Raw genomic sequence first — 26,303 nt, 5'->3', positions numbered from 1 at the left:
AAATAAATTTTTTTGTGGGGGTTGTGAAAATAGACACATCAGAATAATCATCCACTTGTCCATTTCTGCGTGTAAAATTCAATACCATGGATTGCATTCTTCACGTTATCTCACCAGTTTTGGCATGGCTCCCCAGTTTGCCTCGCCACCACCACTCAGACTACCACCCAAACCTCTTACCTTGAGCTTTAGAGCTAACAGGAGCCCAGGTGTTATAATGGTTACATGTGCGCCTGTGATTCCCATGGTCGCCAGTTCGAAACCACCAGCAGCTCCACGGGAGACAGACCAGGCTTTCCACTCCATAAACAGTTACAATCTTGGACGCCCACAGGGCTTTAATGTGAGTCAGCGCTGACTCGATGGGAGAGAGTTTTGGGTTTAGAGTTAACTGCTGACAATTTGATCTCATAGAGATGATTCTTAGAGATGAGCTCAATGTTCCCGTGGAACATTCTAGACTATTGTTTCATTCACAGATGACTTCAGGGGACAATTGCAATTCATAGTCTGAAGATGTTCTTAGAGCAATGAGAGATTTGGAGATAGCTCTAGTTGGCCATCAGTCCCATACATCTGGATTTGAGAGAGAAAAAAAAAAGTGTTTCCTATCTCCCTCCCCACCTTGGATTAGGATCTACCTATTGATTCCTTGACCAAAACGTTCAGTGAGGGTAGCTGGGTACCACCCACTTGTCTTGGCCTCAAGGCGAAGGAAGCAGGCTGTTGTCCACGGAGGCCATTAGACTCAGGGCAGTGTGTTCTCAGATTCCTGGGTCTCTTTCTTCCTGGGTGGCTCTGGGTAAAATGGGGACCAACTGCTGTGTCATGGAGGGGTGCCAATTGGACAGTCCCATGGGGATCAGGGTTTCTGAGTTCAAAACTGTAAGAGAAGGATTGGTTGGCAGGGTTTGGCTCAGGTGCCCACTCCAGATCAGCCGTTGGGGGTGTAGCAGACTCCTCTCACCCTGGGCCTTCACTGTGGTTAGGGAAGAGCCTCATGTCAATGCGGGCGACGCTGATTCCAGCATCTGCTCCTCACTCGTGGGCGGGAAGACACCTGGCTCTGCCTTGCCTTTCCGTGGTTCCTTCCTCCCAAACTCTGCCTCTTGGCACTGGGTGGGTGACTCAGCAACTTTGCCTCCCTTTCCCTCTCTGGCGCTGTGTGAATCCTGCCTTCTCCAGGCTGCCCTTTATAGGTCTCCTCTCCCCAGCCACTCCTAGTTTCTAGCAGCTACTGCTTTGTTAGTTGTGAGAAATATTCTGTGAGGAATGTTCGGATTCTGTCGTCCAGCCCTGGGCGTGGGGGCGTTTATGGCAGAATCAAAGGAAGTGCAGTTTCTGGAACTCGTGAATGCATTAATTATCCAGTCCTGCTTCCCGGGTGGAAGCGAGGCCCAGGGACAGTCAGCAGTAAAAGGCGGGCAGTTTGGGTTACCATAAGCTAACGTCCACCACACACACACACACACACACACACACACACACGCACGCACGCACGCACGCACGCGCGCGCGCGCGCGCGCGCACACGCACACGCCTGCGCGCGGCGGTGGAGGGCCAGGCAGTGGGGGCCTCCGCTGGCGTACCCCGCTGGAGAAGTTCATGCAAAAAAGCAACTTTATTTTTCTCTCCACTCCTCGGAAAATGGCTGCTAGCAGCTTTGCCACAAAGACAAAGTACCGATCTGCAGGCCATTTTCGGCGCACGTTGGAGCTTTCACCCGGACTCGCTCGCCCTAGCCCACAGCGCAGGGTTCTGCTAGCAGCTAGCGGGATCCGGGCGCCAGAAACAATGTGTCCCCGGCACTGAGCAGTTAACAGTTGGGGCCGATACTCTGTATCCGCGCCACCTCTGGCCTGCAGCCCCCCCCCCCCCCAGTTCAACCCGGACTGTCTCAGTGGCTCGGAGCCCACGGGCTGTGACATCTCGTGGGGTTGCATGGTAACCTGGGAGCCAATTTGCCCACTCAGGCTACGCCCTGGTCCAGCACCACGCGGTTACCAACCCCGGCGGTCTCGGGTCTCCCAGCCCTGAGGCCAAGCCGGAGGCCCCGTGGCCAGAGAGTTCGGTGAGAGCGCGGGCCCCCAGGGCATCACCCACTAAGCGGAACACCCCCCTCCCCGCAGGCTGCAGGCCCCAGCAGTGACAGGCCCGCCACGCGTGTCCCCGCGCACGCACACGCCGTGCGCGCCTCGGTCCCACCCTTGCTGTCGCCCGTGCTGGGGCGCACGGAGGCACTCCGTCGCTCACGCGCACGCCGGCCGGCACCGGGGCCGCTCCGAGCGTGGGGGAGTCCAGAAGGGTCAGCGCGTCCGGGAGACCCCGCAGGGCCCCGAGCCGGCGGGCGGGCGGGCGGGCGGGCGGTGTCCGGGGCGGGCCCTGGGCGGAGCTCCCGGGGCTGGGCGCGCAGGGCGGGGGCGGGTCCCGCCGTCGCCGTCGTCGTCCGCGCTGCCCCGCCCGCCGCTCGCCCGGTTCCTCTGCGCCGCAGCCCACGCCGTCGCCACCGCCGAGCCCGCTGCTACCGCCTCCGAGGTATGCGCCGCGGGAACGGGCTGGAGCCGGCGTGCGCCCCGACAGACCAAGGGGGGGTGTCGAGCCGGGAGGGAGTGGGAGGACGGGAGGGTGAGGGCCGAGCGCGGGGCCCCGGGCCCTGGGACCGAGCGGCAGCGGCCTGCTCAGGCCTGGTGGCGGGTCAGCAGTGGCCGGAGCAGGCCGCGCGCACGGGTGCCGAGGGGGCCTGGCCTGGGAGTAGGAGGCCCGGGACCCAGAGGGGCCTGCGCCTGGGGGCGCATGTCGGCGGGGACAGGCGGGCAGAAGGGCATGGGCGGCCGCGTGGAGCCCCAGCCAGCCGCGGGTCTAGGTGACCTTCCCGGGTGGCGCCCTCTGGCTCTCCATTCTGGGAGCACGGGTCCAGCCGGAGCCTGACCGTGCTCCGGGGCCAGATCCCTGACCCTGTGCGGGCCACGCTGCCGCCGCGGAGGCGAGCCGCGCGTCACCCGCGTGGCCCAGCGCCCCGAGCTCCTGCCCACCCCGACCCGTCTAAGCCCGCCCGCTCGGCACCGCCTGCCCGTGCCAGCGGAGCCTGGCCCGCGGCACCCCAGCGGACCGCGCGGCACACAGTCGATTTAGGCCTCCAGGGCCAGGCTCAGCTTTAGGCCTGGGAGAAAGGAGGAGGCCGCAGCACGGGGTGTGACCGCCGAGTGCTTAGAAAGGAAAGGGGTTCCTGGTTCGGTCACTCATTCATTCATGTAGGGCCGTGTAAGCCGGAAACCAGACTTCAGATTTCGACCTGCAGGCCAAGTCCGCAGCCCAAGGTCACACAAGTGGGAAGAGTGACGCCTTGCCTTTCTCACCTGTGAAACAGAACAAGTCTGCGTCTTTCCTCTTGGAGATTTTGGGAAGGAGAACATGAGATGATTCATTTGTAAAGGTTGCTGGATGTTGACTGGCCTCGGGGTGGCCTCTAACGGGAAACCTATCCAATAGCGATTTCCTCCAAGTGGTGGTGTTCACTGGCTCGGTGAATGTATCACTCGAGTCTGCAACATGCTTACTTTCAGGATATAACTCACAAAAGACCCTACAAGTGTGCAGATTGATAGGCCAGGCTGGCGGCATCCCATCCCCCACAGAGGATTGGGGAGTGGACCCCTCCTAGGCCACAGCCTTCTCTTCCCTTTAGGGTGAGGCCAAGGACCTGCAGGGTCAGGCTGCTGTGCTGTGCAGCTTTACGGCCTGGACCGGCATCTGGCCTGCAGGAGCTGTTCCGGAAGGATTGGAGTGGGTTGGGGAAAGAAAGACACTGCCCAGAGTTGAATCCTCTTTGATGGGGTGTAGTCTTAACCACGAGGGGCCATCAAAAGTGGGTGGGAAAATGTCACTATCTTGTAATTTTTCCACACGGTTTTTGAAGCGCCTCTTTATTCCTTTTTTGGTTTTAATGGGATCTAGTGGCATTTTCCTTCTCTGACAGGTTTCTGCCTTACACAGGCTGGGGCTTTTGCAGGTTTCACTGCCTTCCCCAAGCGCTTTGAACATTCTGTGAATGTCCTTTGGGGAACTTGTTGAACTGGTATTTCCAGGCTTGAGGGCGACTTGGGTATGTCCAAGATCTCAGGCTGGCACCCTTGCCTCTCCCATGGTGGTGGGCTGCTGACTCCTGCCAGGGCTGTCTTGATCCCTGCACCTGCCCTCACCAGGAGAGGGAACGGCCTGGGTGGGTTACTTGGGCTTCTCTGGCAACTCTAGCGTGCGGGCTAGGAAGGGTGCCATTTATAGACAATTCGTACACGTCAGGAAGCAAGGCCTCAAGGATTTGGGGATCAGATGGTGAGGAGGTGCCTGTGGGTCTCTGCACACTGGGCAGATGTGGGCGAGCAGCTGGAAGCTGGCAGAGGTGAGCGTGCTCATCTTCATTCAGTGCAGCAGTGCCCCTATGTCCACTTTACCCTTGGTGGGAGTTCCTGGAATGATGGCAGTCCACAGCAATGCTTGCTGGTGGCCACTGGGAGGGGACACGTGTGCTAAGGGACCTCCTCAATCAGCTCTTCAGGGTCCCCAGAGGACGAGGGATCTATGTCCTTTGGTTCCCCCTCGACTCCTGTGAGTTCTTAGGCCTGGCACATTCACCCTTTGTGTACTGCCCACCCTCCCAGGGGCATAGGGAGGGGTGAGTGGGAGCCATGGCCTTTCCCCCAGAACAGGGCTGGAGAGGGACCCAGAGAGCAATGTGGGCTCCCAGCAGCTCTGACTTGAGCCGCAGGGTCTGGTCCAGGCCAAGTGGCTTTCTTGTGCTTTAGTTGTCCCCCTCCGACGCCCATTAAAGTGTGATTGTCATCACCTTGGTACTTCTCTTTTGAAACCTACCAGCACCATCCCTGGGGACGGAGGTCTAGTCAGTCCATTTCATGCATCTGGGTACTTGGGCACAGAGAACAGTGGTACACACTACCCAGTGGAGGGGGACTGATGATTCAGAGACTGATGGACTAGCTCCAGTGTTGTTGCTCCTACGCTGCACTTGACACTCCAACAGGCTGCGGGGAACGAGCTAATGGGTGTGAAAGCTCCCCCGGAAGTAGGGATTGCGGTGCAGATGTTGTTCTTCACACTGGCTGCTGTGTGTGCGTGACTGGGTCTAGGCCAGCCAGCAGTGGGCTCAGCCTTTTTGTCCCAAGGACTGTGGTGCTGGGTGACTGAGGGGCAGAGAGGGCCGTTTTTCCTGGGATGGCGGTGGTGGGGCATTCTTCCAGGACTTGCCAGGACGGTGTTCAACTAAACAAGACCTCTTATGGTCGGCAGGGACTCTGGACCCTGTGGTGCAGGGTGCCCTTTGGCAGCTGGTACAGCTGCCATCGTTATTCTCAAGAATCGCTAAAGTGAAAGCATGTCCTGGTCACGACTCCTTGGCCGGGTTCATGTGCACATACTCTGGACCAGTCAGTCACTGCTAGACGCTTCCTGCAGACACGGATCCACCCGCAGTTACCCTGAGCCGGGCACCTCTTCCATATTTGAGCCAAAGGAAAATGTGCAGGGAGGTTGTGGGTGACCCAAGGACACCCAGCTCTGGGGCAGTGGAGCCGCTGTGCTCTCAGGTAGGCATGACTCCCCGGTCTACCTGTCCACACCCTGTACATTTTAACCCCCTTGTGGTCAACGAGCACTTGGGCTGTCAGAGGTCAGGTAAGAGTCCCGAGGGTGGTTGAGACTTAGGGCCAGGTGTGCCCCGTCAGGTCAGCGCAGACCAAGCCTAGGTCCCCTGCTGTGTGGGTAGATAGGTGACTGCCCGCAGTCAGCCCATTCTCTTGAGTCTCTTGAGTGGAAGGTGGTTTTGACTGTGCCCCAGCTCTCAGGGTGTTTTAAAATAGCTGGCCTGACGGCCTATGGTGGGGGAGGAATGATGGCTAGGTGCACCAGACCCACAGACTTGCTGCCAGAGCACGGGGCCAAGGGCCATGGGCCATGGGCTGGGTCAGCGTCTTGGAACCTGGGCCAGGGACCACCCCACAGCCCCGGGTATCCCTTCCCCGCCTCCTGGGGCTGCCCTGTCCTGGCTGTGGGTGCTGGGGAGCTCATGGGAGGCTCCTGACTGCTGCTGGGATTGTGTTGGGATTGTATAGGAGCGGGGGAGCAGACTGCCTTTCAGAGATGGCATGCCTCCTGGGAATTCCTTTTCCAGAGCCTGGGTGTGGGGTTAGGAAGAGGTGGGTTCCCTCTGCTCTCATTCCTGGTTGGTTCTGCTGCAGGCTGGCCCTGTTCTAACCTGCCGGACCAACTACCACCAGATGGTGTTGGAGGGGGTTATGATGTTGGAGTGACAGAGGGAAAGGTTCCCCACATGTCTCCTTCCGAGTGGGGCATCCTGGGTTGGCAAGATGGCTGTGCTGGTGCTGATGCCAACCCGGTCCTCCCAAGAATCATATCCACCCACACGGTGAGCTAGGAGAGCTCAGCGAAGGGAACTTTGCCAGGGTGTAAGGCACCCAGCACAAAGAGCTTAGCACTGGTGTCAATACTCCGATGCCTGTGGGCGGGTGGGGGCTGTTTGGGGGATCCAGAGAGCTAGAGCAAGGGAGAGAGGGCCTGTGGCCTTGGGTGGAAGGGCATCAGGGGGTGGGGATGAGCACCCCAACCTTACTCTCCTTTGCGCCCATCTTCTGCCGGGGCCCTCTGGTAGCCAGCCCCACTTGACTTTCCCTGGCAGCAGTCGTAGTGACCAGCGGGAGGGGGTGATTGGATGGGAGTGTGTCCAGAGGGACCGGCACTAAACACCCAGTTTGATCATGATCCCTCCTCACTAGGCCCCAGTCGCTGGAAACGCCGCCCCTAGGAAGAAAGGCGCCATGATTAGTCCTGTTTTACAGAGGAGGAAATGGAGTTGCAGTCGCCCCAGGCTACATTGCCAAGAGCCTGGCCTAGCTAGAATTGCTTCTACTTGGCACCACCTGCTGCAGGTGGCTCCTGCTCTGGCCCAGACTAGCCACACCTTTGCTCCAGAGGGACCTCTCCCAGGTGTGCCAGGCCGAGCCTGGGAACTGCCCTGTGCCCTGCAGGCTTGCCGACACAGTGGCTGTGGCCTCCTGCTCAGCCGGGAGGGGACCTTCTGATGGAGCCCAGTGGGTGCCCCCCAGCTGTGTCCGGGGCTGCCCTGCCTATCCGGCAGCCAGAGGCCGAGGGGAGGAGGACCTTTCTGAGCGCTTTGCATCCTGGGGTGGGCTTGTTTACCTTCTCCGTCCTTAATTTCTAAAACGTCGTTACCAAGATAATCTACCCAGCGGAAATGTTCCATTACATTTTAGGCAAGGTTGTGATTACCTTCCTTTCTGTGTTTGTCCTCTGGTCCGCCCCTCTTCCATGTCTTCATTTGGTGGTTTTTTTTGGGGGGGAGGGGCAACGGTGGGTCATGGAGAAGTCTCACCTTCCACGTGTGAGACCTGGGCTCATTGGCCAGCGCACTGCCGACAGATGCCCACCATGTCGGCTGGACCACTGACTCCAAGTTCATGAGGACCTGCTGCTCTTGGTCTCGGCCCTGCCAGGGGTGCTCGCTGCTCCCGAGCCCCTAGTGCTTATGTCTGAAGGCCCCGAGTTCAGCTTCTCTGAGCTGTAGGTGGGGTGGGGTACTCGTCTGGGCAGTCTCACTGCCCTGGTGGCACTGCAGTGTCTCTGCAGAGGGAGCCCTGCTTCTGAGTAACTTACTTAGTTTCTCTTGTCAAATACGAAGTTTCTGCAATTCCTCCCCTCTCCCCCCATTATGAACAGTGAGAGCCTGGATGGTCAGAGCTGACACGCTCATTAAAAAGTCATTGGTGCCGACTGCCCGACAAAAAGGCGAACACTTTTCATATTCCTGATATTATACATGAGCGTGAACATGGTTTACTTCCTTTAACCGGGCACTCATATTTAATTTTAACTTGGCTGCTATGACCCGATATTGTGCCGAAGGTTTCCTTCCTCCTGTTTGAATGAGCTTGTAATGCTTTAGATAAATTATAACACGTTTGTCTTTGATACGAGATAGAAACAACAGAAAAAGACCTTTATTTCGGATGCCTGCATGTCCCGTCTCCAGGGGGCGCTTTTCAGGCAGGGTAAGTGGGTGTACGGCAGGCAGGCGGCTCTGCCAGGCTCTGAGCTTGATGGTGTGGTTCAGGGCAGGTGGGGTATCGGAGGAGCCCTGGCAGTTGGACTGCCAACGGAAAGGCCAGCCATTCAAACCCTCCGGCTGTTCTGTCTGGGGTGTTCTGCTCTGGGCTGTTGAGTCACTCGCTGTGAGCTGGACTCCTGGGTGGCAATGAGCTATGTGTTTGGTCTTGGGGTACGTGTGTACACACTCTGGGAGGAGAGCAGCTGTTACCTCCTACCTGCAGCCAATGAGTCAAGGAGGACATGTCTCCCTCTGCCCTGCACTCATGGCTCCCCCCCCCCCCCATTATGTAAGCAGCACACAGACAGACAGACCATCCTGGGCTGGGCGATATACTATCCCTGCCCTCTGAGCTTCCAATGTGGGCTGGGCTTTCATTCCTCACTGCAGCGAGGCTTGTGTAACTTGTTCAAGGTCAGCCAGGGGGTGGTTGGGTAGGTAGGCTGGCAGGCAGAGGAGGGGAACCAGGGACTCTCTTGGTGTGGCCTGTTGGTCTTTTATCAAAGTTGTCAGTGGCTTCAGACAGGTCTGTCTGTCACCTGTGGGAAGGAAGCTCCCAGGTTGGGCCCTGAAGCCATCCTCCATGCCCAGACACGTGTGGCCCCCACCCTCTCTTGTGGCTTTTCTGGTTTCTGCAGGCCTGGGGTTGGCTGCCCACAGGTGCCAGACTGCACCCTGCTTCTTCACCCTGTGCTCCCAGAGGCCCAGGTTTGAATGCCTGCGGAGTTGCTGTCACCTAGGCAGCTTTGTGCCTGAGTGGGTGCAGGGTGAGCAGCAGGGAGCAGGGACAGCCAGGGCCTCTCCCATCCATCCTTGAGAGACCACAAATAGACACCCCAGCATTGGGCACCCAGGAACTGAAGACAGTGGGATACTCCTTACTGTGATTCGATGACTGCCTAAAGTTGCATTTGAAATAGGTGCTGGCTCCTCTGTAAACTCAGCATTCTCTGTGGGCTGTTTGTGGATGGGAAGAGCTGAGCTTCCCAGAGCGAGACAGTGTTGGCCAGACCTTTCCCTGCTCCGCCAAGGAAATGCAGCCGGAGACGGGGAGACCGAATGGAGGGGGGGTCGGGGGTAGAGGTGTGTGCTGTAGGACAGGTGGAGAGCAGGGCTGCAGGCCAACGCTCACCAGCAGCAGGAGGGACACCGTGGTTGGGGGCCTTCAGCGAAGGGCTGAGTTATCCTTTGTTTGGCTCTGCCTGTCCGGTGGTTACTGCCAGGCTGGACACATGCCTGAGGGCTCCCAGACATGTGGTCACGCTCCATTGTCTGCGTTGAAGCAGACACAGTGTTGGCACTTCAGTGTATGTTTTTAGTAACTGGCAAGTTCACAACTGGCACCACACAAGTGAGGTGCTGTGGGACCTCCTTCATGGTAAGCTTGCCCGTCGAGGGAGGGAGTCTGGCCTTACCCAGAATCCTGCCTGCCCCTGCGCACACTGCCTCCCAGCTCTCTCAGGTGGGCCTGAAGCACCTCAGTGGCTGTGTGCTTGAGGCTGATGGGTGGGGGGGGGGGTTGTGGTGTGTGTGTGTGTGTGTGTGTGTGTGTGTGTGTGTGTGTGTGTGTGTGTTTTCTCTGGCTGGTGGTGGTTTGCTTGTTGGATTTGGGAGGTGGGTGGTGGGAGCAGCCAGTAGGACGGAAGCATTAAAGAGGCATGCTCTTCCATTTCCCTGAGGGGGGCACCAGTCCAGATGTGAAGAGCGAGGGGCATCTGGAGAGGTTGGTCCTGCAGTGGCTGTTTTGTGGAGTTGACTGGGGAGGCCCTGGGCCCTGAGCTTCAGGGAGGCCTTATCGGAGTCAGAGAGAAGGCCAGTGGACTGCTTCCCTGGGGCTGAAGAGAGACCTCTTTGTCCCCGGAATCCTTCCTACTGCTGGCAGGGATGGCGACAGTCCTGGGCCCTGGAGGGAAGCAGTCTTCTCGGGGTCTCCTAGGGGCTGCCTTCCCCAGCCTCCTTTGTGTCTGTCCAGCACTGTTTCCTGCTGGCTTCTCCTGGGAGCAGCCTGCTCATCTGCTGTGCTATCTGCCATTAGCTGGGGCTCTTTCCCCAGCCACTGGTTGGCAGCTCTCTGGCCCTATGGGGTCCCTGTGGGGCTGGCTCCAGGAGGGAGCAGTGGGTGGGGAGAGAGGGGGTCTGTAGACTTCACAGTGCTTTTCCTGTCTTCCCTGCACCCTGACCCTAACTGGGACACTGAACTTGAACATGTAGGCAACAGGCCGTGCTGGGCCTGGTGGCAGCCTGATCAAGTGCACAAAGTGACAACAGTAGCAAAACCAGGGCGGAGTCAACAGCTCGCCAGGCTGCGTCCTTGCTGCAACACTCGGCATGCAGTTCGAGAGAAGCTGTGCGTGTCCCAGAGGCTCTGGCCCACAACTTGATGGTTTCAGCATTGTGGGTGATCAGCTCGATCTGCTCCGGCGGACACCCTGTGAGCTTCGTGAAGCAAAGGCGCTGGCCAGCAGTTTCCATGGAGGCTCTCCTGGGCAACTTGAGCTCCCTTTCCCCAGGGTCGCCCGCTCTCCAGGAACACACTCTGCGTGTGCCCATGCACGCACGCACATGTATGTGCAACTTCAGGGTGGCTGTGTGAGATTCCATTTGGCAACGGAGAGACAGCATGCCCGTAAAACGACACGGTCCTCCAGAAGCTGGAACACATCCTGGGTGCTGGGTCCCAGTGGGACTCTTAGCCCCAGGTTCACCAACCCTGAGTTGCTATCTCTCCCTAAGATCCTTAATACATGTGTCCGCGGACTTGGTGATCTGCAGCAGCCCCAAGCAGTACTTGGTGGTTGGATTGGGAGGCAGAGTCATAGTGAAGCTCAACTACATGATTTATTGAAATTCAGTGAATTAAGATCTGTGGGCAGAGGAAGATGTGGCGTTAATATAGGGAACCTAGATGGGGCAGTGGCTTAAGCTGACTGACAGGTTGGTGGTTTGAGCCTACTGGTTGCTTTGTGGGGGAAAGAAGATAGGTCATCGGCTTATGTTGAAGATGTACAGCCTTGGAAAGCCAGTGGGGTGCTTCTACTCTGTCCTGCAGGGTTGCTATCATCAGGAAGTGCTTCAACAGCAGCGAGTTCAGTTTTGGGTTTGGAGGTTGGATTTGCTGTCCATGTGAGACGTTTCCTATTGGTTAGGAGTTTGTTCCTGCCTTTCTGTCAGGCACGTGGCACTCAAACCAGGTGCCCTTTCAGTGTTTTGTGAAAAGCTGGGTCCATTGTGGCTCATAGGAGGAACTCCTTGAGTATTTGTTGGGTAAATGAAGAAATTGGAGTCATATGGAAAGTATGTTATCAGGACAAGGTCTTATTTCTTACCCAAATGGCAGCATTTCCAAATCAAAAACACTTATAGGCCCAACACCAGGAAGGGGAGGAGCAGGAAACAAGGGCAGCAGTGGGCCAATGTTGTTACATTGAGGAGATTGCAACTCTTGTTACAAAACAACATACTTACAGATACTTGTTGAATGGGAAGCTAGTTTGCTCAGTAAACTTTCACTGTGTGTGTGTGTGTGTGTGTGTGTGTGTGAGAGAGAGAGAGAGAGAGAGAGAGAAAGAGAGAGAGAGAGAGAGAGAGAGAGAGAGAGAGAGAGAGAGGGGTGATGGGAGAGAGGGAGGGAGTAGGTGGGACCCTCTGATTTCTGTTCCATGCCTTCAGTGTTGTAGCAGCTGACATTCTGTAAGAAGATATGTTTCATTGGCAAGAGTTCTGCAATTCAGCAAAGTTGCTGGCTCATGGGAATGTGTCTTGGAAAGTTAATTCATTCAGCAAATATTTACTGCCTCTTCCCATGTTCTGGGCTCTGTGCTCAGCACTGGGCCGCCCAGGACAAGAGAGGTCTGTAGTCAGGCTGCGGAGGCTCAGCCCCCACGAGGGGTCATTCAGATTTCTTAGGCCAGGGCTTTCGCGTTGGCTGTGTACCCGCTGCTTCCTATGGCTGGAAAGCGGCTTCCCGGAACGGCACGTGCATTTATCCCCTTTTGTTGCAGCAGAGGATGGCTGTCCCTCCCACGTACATTGACCTTGGCAAACCTGCTCGGGATGTCTTCACCAAGGGCTACGGTGAGTGTGACGGGGCATTTTAGCGCACAACCTGGGTGGCCTGCTTGGGGGGCTTGTACCTGTGACGGCTGGGGCATAGAGCTCTTTGGGTCTCAGACCCAGCAGGGGCAGACAGGTGGTCACCCTCGTCTCCTCCCCCCCACCTCCCAGTGGAGCTGCCCTGGGGGTGCTTCTGCAGGGAACCATGGCTCCTAAATTTAGCCTGTCTGAAGGCACATGTCCAGGAGGCCCAGAGGCCCTGTCTCTGCCAGTTGCCGGACCCCTTCTCCCACCCCACGGGAGAGCCATGCCCCCTCTGCCTGCTGCTGTTGTGTGGCAACTGAGCTCCACACACAGACCGGCAACCCTGGGGACCGGGCGGCCTCCATCTGGCCAGCCAGCATTTTAAACAACCCTGCCACTCACCCTGTTAACACGGTCTTCCTCTTTCTTCAGGGTTTGGCCTCATAAAACTGGATTTGAAAACAAAATCCGAGAATGGACTGGTAAGTTGTCTGACAGGCCCGGGCGCAGGCAGCGATGGGAGACCCATTTTTTGGGGGGGGGGGGGCGTGGTCCTATCACCAAGTCCTCTGGCAGGCAAGTGGTCTGAGAGTCATGTCAGTAGGCTCCCCAACTTCCAGCTTCTGATGAACTTCCAAGAAAATGTGGGGCAACCTCTATTTTTGTTTTTCTGTTTCATTTATAAACGATCCGTGTTCAGTGTCACATGGTTCTTTATAACGACAGCTTTTTTGGGCACTGAATCCACGGACCATACCATCCCCTAGTTCAGTCATGACCCTAATAAGTTTTAGAACACTTTCTTCTTTAGCTTCTGCCACACAGAGCTCCAAGGAACTCTCTCCACTTACTGTCTTTAGAACGCATTTATTTTCGTAGCCCCGCATGTGTTTTTTATCCCCCTGGTGAAAACACGCAGCTGACACGCATCCTTTGAACGCTGCCCACATGCACCATGTGGTGGCCTTGGTGACGTCCCTCAAGCGGTGCCCTCATATTTTGTGGTCCTTTCCCCAGCCTAGCCCACCCCCACTAGGATGGCGAGAATAAAGGGTCACACAGCGCCTGCGGAGCTTGTGCGTCTGGTAGTTGCTGGAAGGAAGGTGTTCCGCGGTCCCGACTGTTGTGCTTTTCTTTGGTTGGGGCTGGAGCCAGGATGGGGGCTGGGGGTGCCTCTGCCCAGACAGAGGGTCAGGGGAAGGGAGAGTCCTTGAAGTAGCAGGATCCGTTCCTCCCCACCTGCCCTTCTAAGTGCCTCACTGAGTGTCTCACAGCATCAGTTCTCAGCCACACCCAGGAGCTGGCGCCTCTCCTCTCGAGGTGAGGCAAGCGCCGTCCGTTTAGGGGTGACGGCGCAGTGTGAAGCGCTGGCACACAGGCGGCGGGCTCTCTCTTCCCTTGGTAGGAATTTACCAGCTCCGGCTCAGCCAATACTGAGACCAACAAAGTCACGGGCAGTCTGGAAACCAAGTACCGGTGGACCGAATATGGGCTGACGTTCACAGAGAAGTGGAACACGGACAACACCCTTGGCACTGAGATCACCGTGGAAGACCAGGTAGCCGCCACCCGCCGGAAGGCACCGCCCGAACAGCGCCCCCCTGCTGGCCAGACTGCCCGTGATTGACGCTTCTGCTGCATGTCTTTTCTCTTCAGCTGACCCGTGGACTGAAGCTGACCTTCGATTCATCCTTCTCCCCGAACACTGGGTAAGAGTCCGTTCCGTTTCTTTTCCTGGTGGACCGTCGTGTGACTGTCCATGGTGGAAACCCTTGGTGATGCCAGGTGGCCGACCTCACCAAAGGGGTGGCCTCTGAGGTGTGGAGGAAGGGTCAGAGCTTTGAGGTGATCGCAGGACACCTCCACTGAGCACCCCCTGACTAATTCGTGGGCAGGGTGCGGTTTGCTCCGTGGATCCCTGGCCATTTGAGGGGCACTTCCATACATGCCTGGTGGAGGATTCAGAGCAGGGAGCTCTGGGGTCTTGAAACAAGACTCTATTGTCTGCTGGTGTCCTGGCCTCAGCCACGGAGACTGCGGCGTTTCTGCCTCAGCCAGGCTCTGCTTCTTGTTAACCAGGCTGTGGGAGTAAATGGCCACTGCCACCGGATAGTGATGCGCTGACTGGTCCCTGCTGCCGGCCCCGGAATTCAAGCTCCGCAGGCTCTTCCAGCACCTCCCTGCTGAGGGCAGCAGACAGCGGGCTTAACTGCTAGGCATTCCCACAGATGGACTGCTCCAGGCCATGAGGCCCCAGAGTAGGCTGGATGGTTACTTACTACACCCGCCGGGAGGTAGGATGCTCTGCTGGCCTGCCTTAGCTCCTGGACATGTTTCAAAATGGCCAGAAGGGGCTGCTGAAACGCACTCTTGTTTGTCCCCCTCCTTAGAGTGCTGGGTCTGCACAGCAGCCTAGACAAGGCGGTTGTGCACACTGATGTCGGGCGGATCAAGGGCTGGAGCTAAACGCCATTAGCTGCCACATCCCATGCTCCTTCCCTCGTGCCCCCCTTCCCAGAGTCTCTTCCAACACACATTCATCGTGGGAGGAGCGACTGAGGCCGGGCCCCGGGCTGGTCAGGGAGAGACCACAGGGACTTTGGCCCTGCAGAGTGGACTTGTCCTCCCTGGCTATAGATGTCCTGAGACTCTTAGCTGGACTCTCATCTTCGCCTAACTCCTGTTAGGAGCTCTGCCTTTGTACCCGTCGACTCCCCTCTGCCCTGCGCCTGGCCTCCGTGGGAGAAGTTATCCAGAGAGACCTGCGGGGTGGGGCTGGGGGCTCAGCAGGCATGCTGCCTTGTGCTGCCAGGACTTGGCCCGAGTGCCAAGGGGGCTGCTTCGAAAGAGACATCCCATTCCCTTTGGCAGGAATCTGCATGGGAGGGAAGGTTGTTAGAGTGTTTCAGATTTAATTTTTTATTTTGAAGTAATTTTATGCTTACAGGAAAGTTACAAAAGTCGATGTTCTTCGGACTTCTTTTTTCCGTTTCTGACTTGTGCGCGCGCACAAGGCAGTTAAAGACCCCATGGCTTGGGTCAGGTGCACCGTAGTCATCAAAGCGACATCCTTGCTCTTCAGCACTTTAAAGAGACCTTTTGCAGCAGATTTACCCCGTGCAGTGTGTCACTTGGTCTCCTGACTGCTGCTTCCATGAGCCTTGATTGTGGGTCCAAGCAAGACGGAACCCTTGACTTCCCCAAGTCCTGGGACCCACACAGCAGCATGTAGCTCACGTGGCTGAAACCACATGACTTGAAGCATCACTGTAATTGTGTATTTAATGACAGCTCTGACCTGAGCACATCAGCAGGTACAAAAATGAAATTAGGAAAGAGTATTAGCCTTGTAGATACACTGGTCTACAAGGGGGTACCTCACAGAAAAATAGTGTGCAATTTTCTGCTAGGCAAGCATCGAGCAACTTGCTTTGCGTTCACCTGGTGGCATCATCTGGGAAGGTTCTCTCTTGTCACAGTGAATTTTTTGGTAAAGGCAGTTTCTCTTGAACCTCGTTGTTTTGATGGCCGGTTTAAGAGCATAGCATGTGGCTATGAAATTTTGTGTCCTGCTCCAGAAAAATGCTGCAGAAACTGTTGTGATGTTGAACAGAACTTACAAGGACAGCACCATGGGAAAAACTCAAGTGTATGAGTGCTTTTCTCGTTTTAAAAAAAGGTGACATGTGAATTGATGACAAACCTCGTTCTGGACATCCATGAACTTCCTGAACGGATGAAAATGTTGACAAAATTCGTGCACTGTGCTTGAAGACCGACAATGGACCACTGAAGAGATGGGGAAGTTATCTGGACTGTCTTGGAGCGCGGTTCAGTGAATTTTCACAGCATATTTGGGGATGAGAAGGGTCGCTGTGAAGTTTGTACCTCGTGTTCTGACTGACCAGGGAAAAGGGCATCAATTGGAACCATGCTATTCTTTGAGAGAACAGCTCCAAAGTGACCCAGACAATTTTCCAAGGTCATTACTGGTGACAAGACATGGGGCTATTCTTAGGACCCCAAAACAAACATCAGTCAAGTCTCAGTGGAAAGTGCCATCATCACCTTGCCCCAAAACTTATCAAGTGAAATTAAAGATCAGTGTGTTGCTCATTTGTTTTTTTGATGTGAGGGGGATAAGTATTTGGCGTTTGTTCCACCAGGTCAGACTATTAATCAAGCTTTCTATTTAGAGGTTGTGAAAAGATTACAGATCAGTGTGTGACAAACCACAACAATGCACCTGTTCACACCGCCATCTCAGTGTGCCAGAATTTGGCTAAAAACAGCATGCCTCTCTTGCCAGACCACCGTGACTCACTAACCTCTCTCCTTGTGACTTCTTTTTGTTTCCATAAATGAAGAGGGACATGAATGAAAGGACAGCGATTTGAGGAAGTAGAAGAGGTGAAGAAAAAAAAAAACGAGGGAGGTGCTGTCAGCCATCCAAATAGTAGATGAGTTTGAAAAATGTTTCCAGGAATGGAATCGCAGATGTGACAAATGTATTAAGTGTGATGGAGAGTAATTTGAAGGTGATAAGGTTGTTTTGTTAAAAAAAAATTAAACATATAACTGAAACTAATTCTAATTATTTCCTAAGCTTGGCTAATGAAAAATGTTCTGATAATTATAACTACGGGTATTAAAAAAGGTACATTTTTGCTGAAAAACTGCACAAAGTTTTATAGACAGTCATTTTGCCACCCCCCGCCTCCCCCGCATCACCCCGTGTGGTTCTGCATCCCTTAGTGACACCACAGAGCACGATAGGAAACATGGGAGTAAGGCTTGATTTTTTTTTTTTAATTAACTGTTTTCAGAATAACAAGCTGGTTCTTTAGTAGAAACATGATGACTAGTGTGTATTTTTTTGTGTTTTGTGTTCTGCGTGTTATTCAGGGCTCTAAATATATACATTTCAATCCATTGCTGATATTATTCTTATTGATTCCTTAATTGTTCCATCTTGGATGCTCCCGGGCGCCTCTCTGGTTAGCTCCTAAGTCCTTTGGGGCCAGTCAGTCCCAGCAGTCTGTTGTTAGCTTTGAGCAATGTTTCCGGGCCATCTTGTCCATTTCCTGCGCCAGACCTGCAGTCAGCCATCTTCCCTAAAGCCCTACTTCCTTTTAGAAACAATGGTATCTCCAGCCCCGTGTTGGGGAGGAAGCTTCAGTCTCTGTACATGAAGCTGGGAGTGACCAGGCGTGTGTGGTCCTTGAGCAGGGTCTTGGAATAACCACTGCGTAGCCGAGGGACAGGAACAATCAGATGAAAATGGACCACATTTTGTTTAATGCTCTGTTCTCCAACATTTACTTTGGGCATACATTTGCTGATGCCATGACTCGCCTGCCCTTCCAGAGGGAGGCTGGGTTCCAGCAGCGGGCAGGGGACTCCCCGCATGGTCATTGACTCTGATCTGGGAGGAGCAGCCTGGACCAGGGGTCTTGTTGGGTCCAACAGGGCTGCCTGGTCCGGTGACTGCAGAACCCCAGGTTGTACGCAGGACCCAGCTCTCTGAAATACTATGTGTGCACCAGAATCCCCTGAGTCCAGATTGAAAAGAGAGCCAGCATGCATCTGCTTCATAATGCCATCGAGGCGCCCTGCCTGATAAATGTCTGAGATCCAGCTTCCTACTTTTAGCCGAGGACAGGATAGTTTAAATAAATATATAAAATTCTGCATTTGCTGCCTATGTTCCCGGTTTATTATGGTGGCATTCCTGCAAACTGGATCCATTTGAAAAACAGGCATGTGGCCTTGCGTACTGTGACAAAGCTCCCACATTTCGAGATCCGACTTTCCCACCTGCCCCTACTCTACTTATTGAAACTGGGAATTATGTTCATGCCATTTTAGTTTCTTGCAAAGTGCATTTCTTGGCCTGATTGTCCTGAGGCAGGGCAGGGCCAGGTTTCTAATATGACCCCCATTCTTTCAGGAAAAAGAACGCCAAAATCAAGACGGCTTACAAGCGGGAGCACGTCAACCTGGGCTGTGATGTGGATTTCGACATTGCCGGGCCTGCCATCCGTGGGGCTCTGGTGCTGGGCTACGAGGGCTGGCTGGCCGGCTACCAGATGAACTTTGAGACCGCCAAGTCCCGGGTGACCCAGAGCAACTTTGCGGTTGGCTATAAGACGGATGAATTCCAGCTTCACACCAATGTGTAAGGGCGCGCGCGCGCGTGTGTATGCACGTTAACATTTAAGTGCATGTGTTACGGGGGTGGTTTTTCACGATTTTGCCCCAAGCTCAATTCTTAACCATGAAAGCAAGATTTTGGGGAATAGATGAGTCGAATGGCCTTTGATACTTTTCTGTTTCCCATCCACCCACTTCCTGTGGAGACTTAGAATAGTCAATAGTGTCATTGGTGCCCAGAGTGACTGATGGATTACGGCAAGGACGGGGTGTCAGTCCAGAGAGCAGGCCTTTCCAGGTGCGGACGGGAACAGGGAGGGTCACCTTTTATTTTCAGTTAACAGAATGGGAGGCGGGGAAAGGTGCAGCTCTCTGATTCCCGGTCATTAATATCTGAAGGTCAGCACCGTGGACTTGATGAAATGTAGCTGCCTTGTGTTAAGTAAATTTGAAAGGATTACATTAGTTCAATATACAGCAGACTAAGACCAGCAGAGAAACAATGGCAGCTTGGAATCTGAAGGAGCCCCTTGTGTCCAAATGTGGGGATTGGTAGCGTGATGGTTGAGGATTGAGACGCTGAACCTGTGGCTCAAGTGGGCGGGTTTCACCAAGGGTGTTTCTTTGACTTCTTTCCACTAGAGGGCACTGCAGACATGGCTTTCTTTGATGGTTTTTTTCCCCAAATAGAATTTTATTTAAGTTATTGAGAGGTTTAATCTTAGCCCATGATCATCTACCCAGCTGCCTGCAAACACAAAGATGCCTGACTTACTCACCCATTTAGATGAGGCTCAGCCGAAAGCCTCTTGGCTGTAAGCAGGGATTTTTATCATTGAGAACAGCTTTGAATGTCTTGATACGAGATAACCGTAGGAAACTCTGGAGGCGGGTTGTGGTGGGGGCGATTGAGGGATTGCCAGGGCCGCTGGGAGGGGTATCCCTTTGCCAGCAAGGAGGTAGCCTTTGGAGTGCCGGAGCGATTCTGCATCCTGATTGAGGTGGGGAACACGCGAATCTGTACCTGTTAAGAGTCCATAGACGTGCCATTGAAGAAAGATCAGTGAAGGCAGGTTTATAAAAATGATAACAGACAAAAATCGCTTCAGGAAACATGCCACAAACATAGACTCACCCCTGCCATTGAGTCGATGCCGACTCAGAGCGACCTTGGGGGACAGTTTGAGGCTCTTCACGGGAGTACAAAGCCCTGGCTCTTTCCCTCAGAGTCTGGCGGTTTTGAACTGCCAAGGTTAGGGTTATCAGCCAAACTCATCGCCACCATGCCATCAGGGCTCCTTACAAGCATAGACGTGGTTTTGAATTTAGAGTTGACCAGAATGGGAAGTTCTTCCTTTGTTTGGACTTCGACATTCTCACTGGTTCTAGAGGGTGCTGTTAGCTGTCACTTCTTTGCCTATCCACCCCAAACTTGATGATGGTCACTGTTTTCAGTAAGTAGCAAGTGGACAGGAGTCAGGGGTCCCTGAATGGCAAAAACAGAAGGTGTGCTACTGACTTGAAGGTTGGAGGTTCCAGCCCCCCAGAGGCCCCTGGAGCTCTACTTTCACAAGGTCACCGATGTCGAAAGCCGTAAGGGGCACAGTTTCCTTCGCACCCGTGGGGTCACTGTGAGATGGACAGCTTGAAGGCAGTGGGTTTGGACAAGGTGTGTCTTTGGAAGTGGCATGGAGGCAGCCGGCTGCAGCAGTCTGGGCTGCCCTGGTCATGTCATGGGGCGGGGGGTGGGGGGGTGTCACACAGAGAGATCTTTGAACCACGAGCTCCCTCCCTCTGCCTGTGGCTTTGAGAGATTGCCCCTCCACCCCCCACTGGGAGGCCGCATGCCAGTGTTAAACCTGGTATACAGAGAAACTTGACTGTTCTTTTTCATCATGAAACCCAAGCAAACAGCCCCATTTGAGTGCCATCACACTGGAGTTCCTCGCAAATCCAAGGACTCGTTGTTCTGGCCACTGGCTGCTCAGCCAGCGGGCATTGGCTTCCTCAGGAGGGAGGCCCTGCGTTTCCAGAGCCCCTGCCTGGGCTCGCCTGTGCTTCCTGGAGCTACAGCCACTGCTTGGCTGGACGACAGGGTGAAGGGCAGCGGTGCGTTCCGGACTCTGTAGTCCTGTGCTGTGTTCTAAAGCCTGTGGGCTCTGTCCTGCCGTTTCCACTGGAAACCCCCAACATGATGAGGCACCACTTCCATGTGGATTTCTTTATGATAGAACTGTGTGAGAGGCTCTGGGCAGGTGTGTACCCCGAACGCTGCCAAAGGATCTACATTTTCCATCTTTTCATCACATGAGACCATGTCTGCAGCTGTAAAACAGTGCCCGAGGGCTTATGGAAAGCTTTGGCTCTCTGCTTCAGCCTCATCCCCTGGCCCGAGTGGCAGCCAGCCACTTTGGCCACGTCTGTTTCCAGGGGTTCTCTCCTTAGAGCAGGATGGTGTCTGGGTGGTGCAGAACCCCCGCAGGGCTGGAGAGAGGGGGGGGTTGGGGGGGAAGGAGGGAGGAGTATGGCTGTGCCTCTGCCGCTGAGCTCTCTGAACCTCACAGGCTCAGCCAGGCAGGAGAGAAGTCCAAGTTCTGGCCAAGAGCACTCCCACAGGCCCTGAAGAGGAAGTGGAGGATTTGGATGGCGGGAAAGAGGAAAGGTGGCTTGTCCAGCTGGAGTTTCCTTCCAGTTGGAAAAGCTAGAAGTGTTTTACGATGTAACAGAAAAAGCCTCCTTTTCAGGTCCTGCCAGGGAACACTCATGTCTGAACGTAGTAACATTACTAGTCCCCAAAGGTCGTCATTCCCAAGCCTGGCGCCCCTGTTGCCGTCTCTGAGGTGCTATTAAGTTTGCCATTTTAACCCGCCCAGTTCAGTGATATTACCCTCACCCTGTTGTACAGCCACCACCACCCTAGCTCCAAAACCCTGAACAGAAACTCGGCTGTACTACTGCCTCTGGTTGAAAGAATATTCTAGACGTGAACACCAGGCTCTTTGTGCAGTCTTTGAGTTTCTTCAGGAACCTTCTCATTTCGGCTCTCCATCCTGTCCCTCTCAGGCTCCGGTCATTTCCCACTGGTTTTGTGGACACGGACCAGCTCTCGGCCTCTGGGGCCCAGGCATGAGTGGGGGCTGTTCACAGCCACCTCTGCCCCCTGTCGGCAGTGGGCACTTCTCCCTGGACTCCGGCCTTCTCCCTGGGCAGCTTGTCCTTAAGGTTGTGTTTGGTTACAGGAATGACGGGACAGAGTTTGGCGGCTCCATTTACCAGAAGGTGAACAAGAAGTTGGAGACTGCGGTCAATCTCGCCTGGACAGCTGGGAATAGCAACACCCGCTTTGGAATAGCAGCCAAGTACCAGATCGACCCTGACGCCTGCTTCTCGGTGGGTCCCTGGGCCAGGTGGCTCACAGGGGAGGGGCCTGGCCTGGTTCTAGGGCGGGGGCCCTTCGGGGCTGTTGGAGCTCTTGCTCTGGCTTCAAGCTTATCTCACCGGGAGAAGAAACCCGGAACAGCTCGGATGCTGGCTGTGAGGATGGTGCAGGGCTGGGCATGGCGGTGCTCTGCTGTGCACAGGGCTGGTATGAATCGGCACTGACTCGGCACCTAACAACCACCATGACAAAGTGCTACTTGTCACAGTGCTTGCTGCGTGGGCCCGGCCCTCTGCTGCTGAGCTCCATCGAGGCAGGCCTCATCCTAGCAGCAACAGCCAGCTTGGGGTGGGCGACCACCCCCCTCAGATAGCTCTGCTTTCACTGAGAAATGAAGGCATAGAGAGGCGCAGTGACTTACCGAAGGCACTCAGCTGATGAGGACCGAGCCTGGATGTGATCAGGTAAGCTTGCCTCTGTCCACCGCCTTTAATCGGCGTGTGAGCACCTGAGTGGTGCCCTGGACTGGTAACTGGAAGGTAACCAGAGGCACCTCTGCAAAAGCACAGACGGACCCAGCCTTGATGACCCATGGGCAGTTCTGCCCTCTCCACGCACACAGGTAGGGGTTCGCCAACCCCCAAGGGGGTCTGTTGTTCTATAGCACAGAGACTGAGGCCTGATATTTTACATGTGCATCCCCCCGCCCTCCGCCGACCTCATATCTCATGGTCTTGCCCAACTCCTGTGGTGCATAGGAAGAGGTCAGGCCTGGTGGAGGGCAGTTGGGCACCATATCCCGCAGCCCCCGTTACACTGTTCTCGAGCCCTGGAGTTGCACAACTTCGCCCTGTGTCCGGCGAGTTCATCTCTGTCGGCATAGGGACTGTCTGGCTGTACCCTTTTTGGGGTGGAAGGAGGAAATCTCATGTTGCAGAATGGAGTGAGGGCTGTTTTGTGAAATTTGTGGACAGCCCATTTCCATTTCAAGGCTGCTGTGTTAGACAGGGTTCTCTAGAGAAACAAAACCAGGACACTTATGATTATATCTGTATATAGAGAGATAGATAGGTTTGTACAACATAAGAAATTAACAGCTAATTCGTCCACCGAGCAGTACAAATGGCTCTGTTCATTTTCCTAAGACAGCTAATACATTTGCCATTCTTCAGCTCACGAGGGCTGCTGGGTGCAAGTCCAGGAAGCAGACAGCTGAGCCTTCTGTAGGAACACAGGCAGTCCGGCCACTGGCAGCAAACAGCAGGGCGGGTCACCAACAGTCAGCAGATGACAGGGTCCGACAGTCCCCAGCTCAAGTGATGTACACACCAGCAGTGTGACGAAGCAGGTCTTGAAGGAATCTCGAATTATAAAACATGGTCCATGGGTTGGGCGTCCCATAGGCAGTGTAGCTTGCAAGTTGAGGCAGAGAACTAGCTAGCTAAGGCAGGTGCACACTGGTCCGATCATCAGAGAGCAAGAGACAAAGGCGAGGCTTGCCGAACCATTTAGCTCTTTGTCCTTCAATTTAACTGCAACCTTATTAGCCCCACATGTGTTTATTGGCCTGTTTGGCACAATAATTCTACCTATCACAGCTCCTAAACCGGGAACTGATTCAGCCCCTTAGCATTGGGCACTGAGCTCTATTGGAAAACAGCCTCTGTCTGGGGGTAGCAGCCCGAAGGAACAACCAGATCAGGCCTGCTCATCCCAGCAGGCCATTCTTCCCCCATTGTTACTTTCTTCAGGGGGAGGCGGGGCCAGGTCTCAGAATGCCATTTGGCATCACTCGGGAGTTGGGATTCTTGTGAAGCGAGGCTGCTCTGCTCCTTCCCCTTCTCATTTCCCTAGAAAGGGGCAGGAGGAAGCCCTGGCCTACCCAGAGGAAAAGAGGGCACAAGACTGGACTCCGCTGCTCTGTGGAAGAGAGCCCCCAGCATTGCTGCAGTCTAAACGACTGCCTGGCTGGTCATCGCAGTCATCGTCCCTTTGTTCTAAGAAACATTTAAATTCAGCTTCTCTTTCCCCTCTTAAAGCAACGGTTCACACCAGGAAGGCTTTTTGAGCCTCATTTCTCAAATCAATCTTAATGTGGCTTCAGCGGCTCCCATTGAACTGTAGACTCGCTCATATAGATGGGACTCTATGCAAGTAGAGTCAGACACTCAGATCTGCAGGGATCAAATGTGTGTGATGACTTCTTGTGCGTCGGAAATCCTGCTGATGAAAGACGTGAAAATTGGAAAACGGGCTGCCCTTTGGGTTTCCCCTTGGAGACTTAGTTCCCCAATCTGATATATTTCACATTGGCTGCAGAGGGGAACAGATTCAGGGTCAGAGGGCAGATGGCAGGCTGCTGAAGACTCCTGGGGTCAGCAGGCACCGTGGCAGGCCATTGGCCCAAGGTCAAAGAACCCGAGATCTGTGAGCGAGATGAAGGATCCAGAACCAGCCAAGATCAAGCCGGCTTTTCCACAGCTTGGAAACGTGCCATGTCAGGCTGTGACCTGATTAAGGGGGTTGTGCCCCACCCTAATCTTCTTGCACCTGATGGGCTACACATAGCAGATCCCATATGGAGGTGATTACATGCTGTTAGATCACATCATAGGGGATTACTGGGTCTTACTGCCAGGCCACCTCAATCCTGACCCATCCAAGTTGATGCAAAACCTTAGCTCCCAAGCTGAGTAAAGAACTCTTGCTCATCTGGGCATGCGAAGTACTGAACATTTCCACTCTCTTCTCTTTCCCCTGACCAGGCAAAGGTGAACAACTCCAGCCTGATCGGTTTAGGCTACACTCAGACCCTAAAGCCAGGTACGTGGCCACTGGTGGGCACTCCGTGCTGTCTTCAGTCTGCTGCTGTGTTGCTGTGGGGGACATTGTAAAAGAATGTGCAGCTTAAAATGAAGCTTCCTAAAAGGAGGCAGGGTCATTAGGAAACATTTAGAGGCTACAAAGAGTAGTAAATGGGGGTGGCTGGAGCGAAGGTGGGTGAGCCAAAGCTAATAGAGGTGACATTTTTTGTGTACAAAATACTCAATCTTATTTCCAGTGAGTTCTCATCATCCCCACTGTACAAAGGCTAAGCATAGGAAGGGCAGTCAGCAGGGCGTCTCCCAGGTAGCCAGGCCACGGGGCACAGTGTGTAGAGCCAGAGGAGGTAGAGCCACTTTGGGGTTGCTCTGGCCATACTGAGCCTCTGAACCCTGGAAGGGTGAGATTACATTGCTGTCAGGATCAAGCTAGTTTAGGGGGGAAACCAGAATGTTGTGTGCATGTGCATGAGATGAATGTGTGTGCACATTGTGAAGGTGAGTGTAGGGGCCCAGGGTCTGGGTCAGGGTCCTTGTGTCAAGGGCCAGTTGTAGAGGACACTTACTCAGGGTGCCAGCAGCAGAGGGATGGATTGGAGCAGGGGCGGGAAGAGGGAAGTGGAGGGTGGGGATCTTTCGAGTAGGTTGGGGGGGGTCACTCTTGTCATCCCTCATGTGTTGACTTGACTTTCCTTTTCTCCCCCTCTCCCCCCTCCCCGTCTCTGCCTCACCTGACCTCTGCCTGGATTTCCCCACGGCAGGCATCAAACTGACGCTGTCTGCTCTGCTGGATGGCAAGAACATCAACGCCGGTGGCCACAAGCTTGGTCTAGGACTGGAATTCCAAGCTTAAATGAATACTGTACAATCATCTAATTTTAAACTATTTTGCAGCATAGCTACCTTCAGAATTCTAGTGTACCTGTTACTGTTGTATGTCTGGGATGCAAGCATTGCTCAATATCATGTTAGACCTCCAGGTGACAGCTGATTCAGCTTTAACGTGTTCCCCTCTCTGAGGTACAGAAGAGACCCAGCTCCAAAAGGTCTTTCAGCTGTAGACTTTGGGGGGCGGGGTGGTGGACTTGGTGACCCCTTCTAGAGGTTCCAGGTTTCTTTTTGATCTAGAAATGGCTGCAAGTGGAAGCTGCTCATGTGTAGGCACTTTGTAACTTCACAGTGAGTCAGGAATGAAATTGTGACTTCTTGAGAATCGAACCTTGCTTTCCTAACCTGAGCGCTCACTGCTTGATGGTGTGGGCACACCCAGCCAAAAGGGGCTTTTGAAGACCCATCTTCATGACCTGTTTCCACTCTGGTCCATCACCTCTTTACACCAAAAGTCCTCTGCTGGTGTGGTAGCTGATTTGTGTGTGCGCGTGTGCCATTTTGGGGTGAAGAAGGTAGGTGTGATGAAGCCAATAACCCAGGACTTTTAACCCCTCTCAAGTTGTGGTTTTGTGTCCTTGCCCCGGAGTGTGGACTAGCTCCCAACACCAACAGCCCCCCCCAGCCGGCTGTGTCGGTAACCGGAACCACCCGGTGACAGCACCCAGAATCTCAATCGGGCTGGTGGTGTCTTCACCACTCAATTTGTTTTTTAGCCGTGTCATGGGTACATTTTAGAGTCTTCCATTTTGTGTGGAATTAGATCCTCCCCCATCAAATGCTGTAATTAACATCACTTAAAATAAAACTTGAATAAAATATTGAAACC

At 54.3% G+C, this 26,303-nt stretch overlaps 1 protein-coding gene across 2 annotated transcripts; it reads left to right on the top strand.

The window, feature by feature from the left end:
* Positions 1-2,384: 2,384 nt before the first annotated feature.
* On the top strand, positions 2,385-26,303 carry VDAC1 (voltage dependent anion channel 1). Of its 2 annotated transcripts, none has more exons than XM_075541544.1 (9): positions 2,385-2,535; positions 12,157-12,229; positions 12,665-12,714; positions 13,638-13,790; positions 13,889-13,941; positions 18,183-18,410; positions 21,625-21,775; positions 24,530-24,587; positions 25,348-26,303. In XM_075541544.1, the coding sequence occupies exons 2-9, from the start codon at positions 12,163-12,165 to the stop codon at positions 25,437-25,439; spliced, it is 852 nt and encodes a 283-aa protein (XP_075397659.1). In that variant the 5' UTR covers positions 2,385-2,535; positions 12,157-12,162; the 3' UTR covers positions 25,440-26,303. The 2 variants fall into 2 exon arrangements, with proteins under 2 accessions (XP_075397659.1, XP_075397660.1); XM_075541545.1 differs by having other exon boundaries at positions 2,415-2,535; positions 12,160-12,229.

This window comes from Tenrec ecaudatus, chromosome 2 (genome assembly GCF_050624435.1).
Source record: "Tenrec ecaudatus isolate mTenEca1 chromosome 2, mTenEca1.hap1, whole genome shotgun sequence".
Taxonomy (NCBI): domain Eukaryota; kingdom Metazoa; phylum Chordata; class Mammalia; order Afrosoricida; family Tenrecidae; genus Tenrec; species Tenrec ecaudatus.
Note: the sequence above shows the minus strand (reverse complement) of the source record. Positions and strands in the feature narration are given on the sequence as shown.

Coding starts and splice junctions, on each gene's coding strand:
- VDAC1 (XM_075541544.1), top strand. CDS start 12,163: ATGGCTGTCCCTCCCACGTACATTGACCTTGGCAAACCTGCTCGGGAT. Junction 18,411..21,624: donor TTCCAGCTTCACACCAATGT/GTAAGGGCGCGC, acceptor GTTTGGTTACAG/GAATGACGGGACAGAGTTTG. Junction 21,776..24,529: donor ACCCTGACGCCTGCTTCTCG/GTGGGTCCCTGG, acceptor TCCCCTGACCAG/GCAAAGGTGAACAACTCCAG.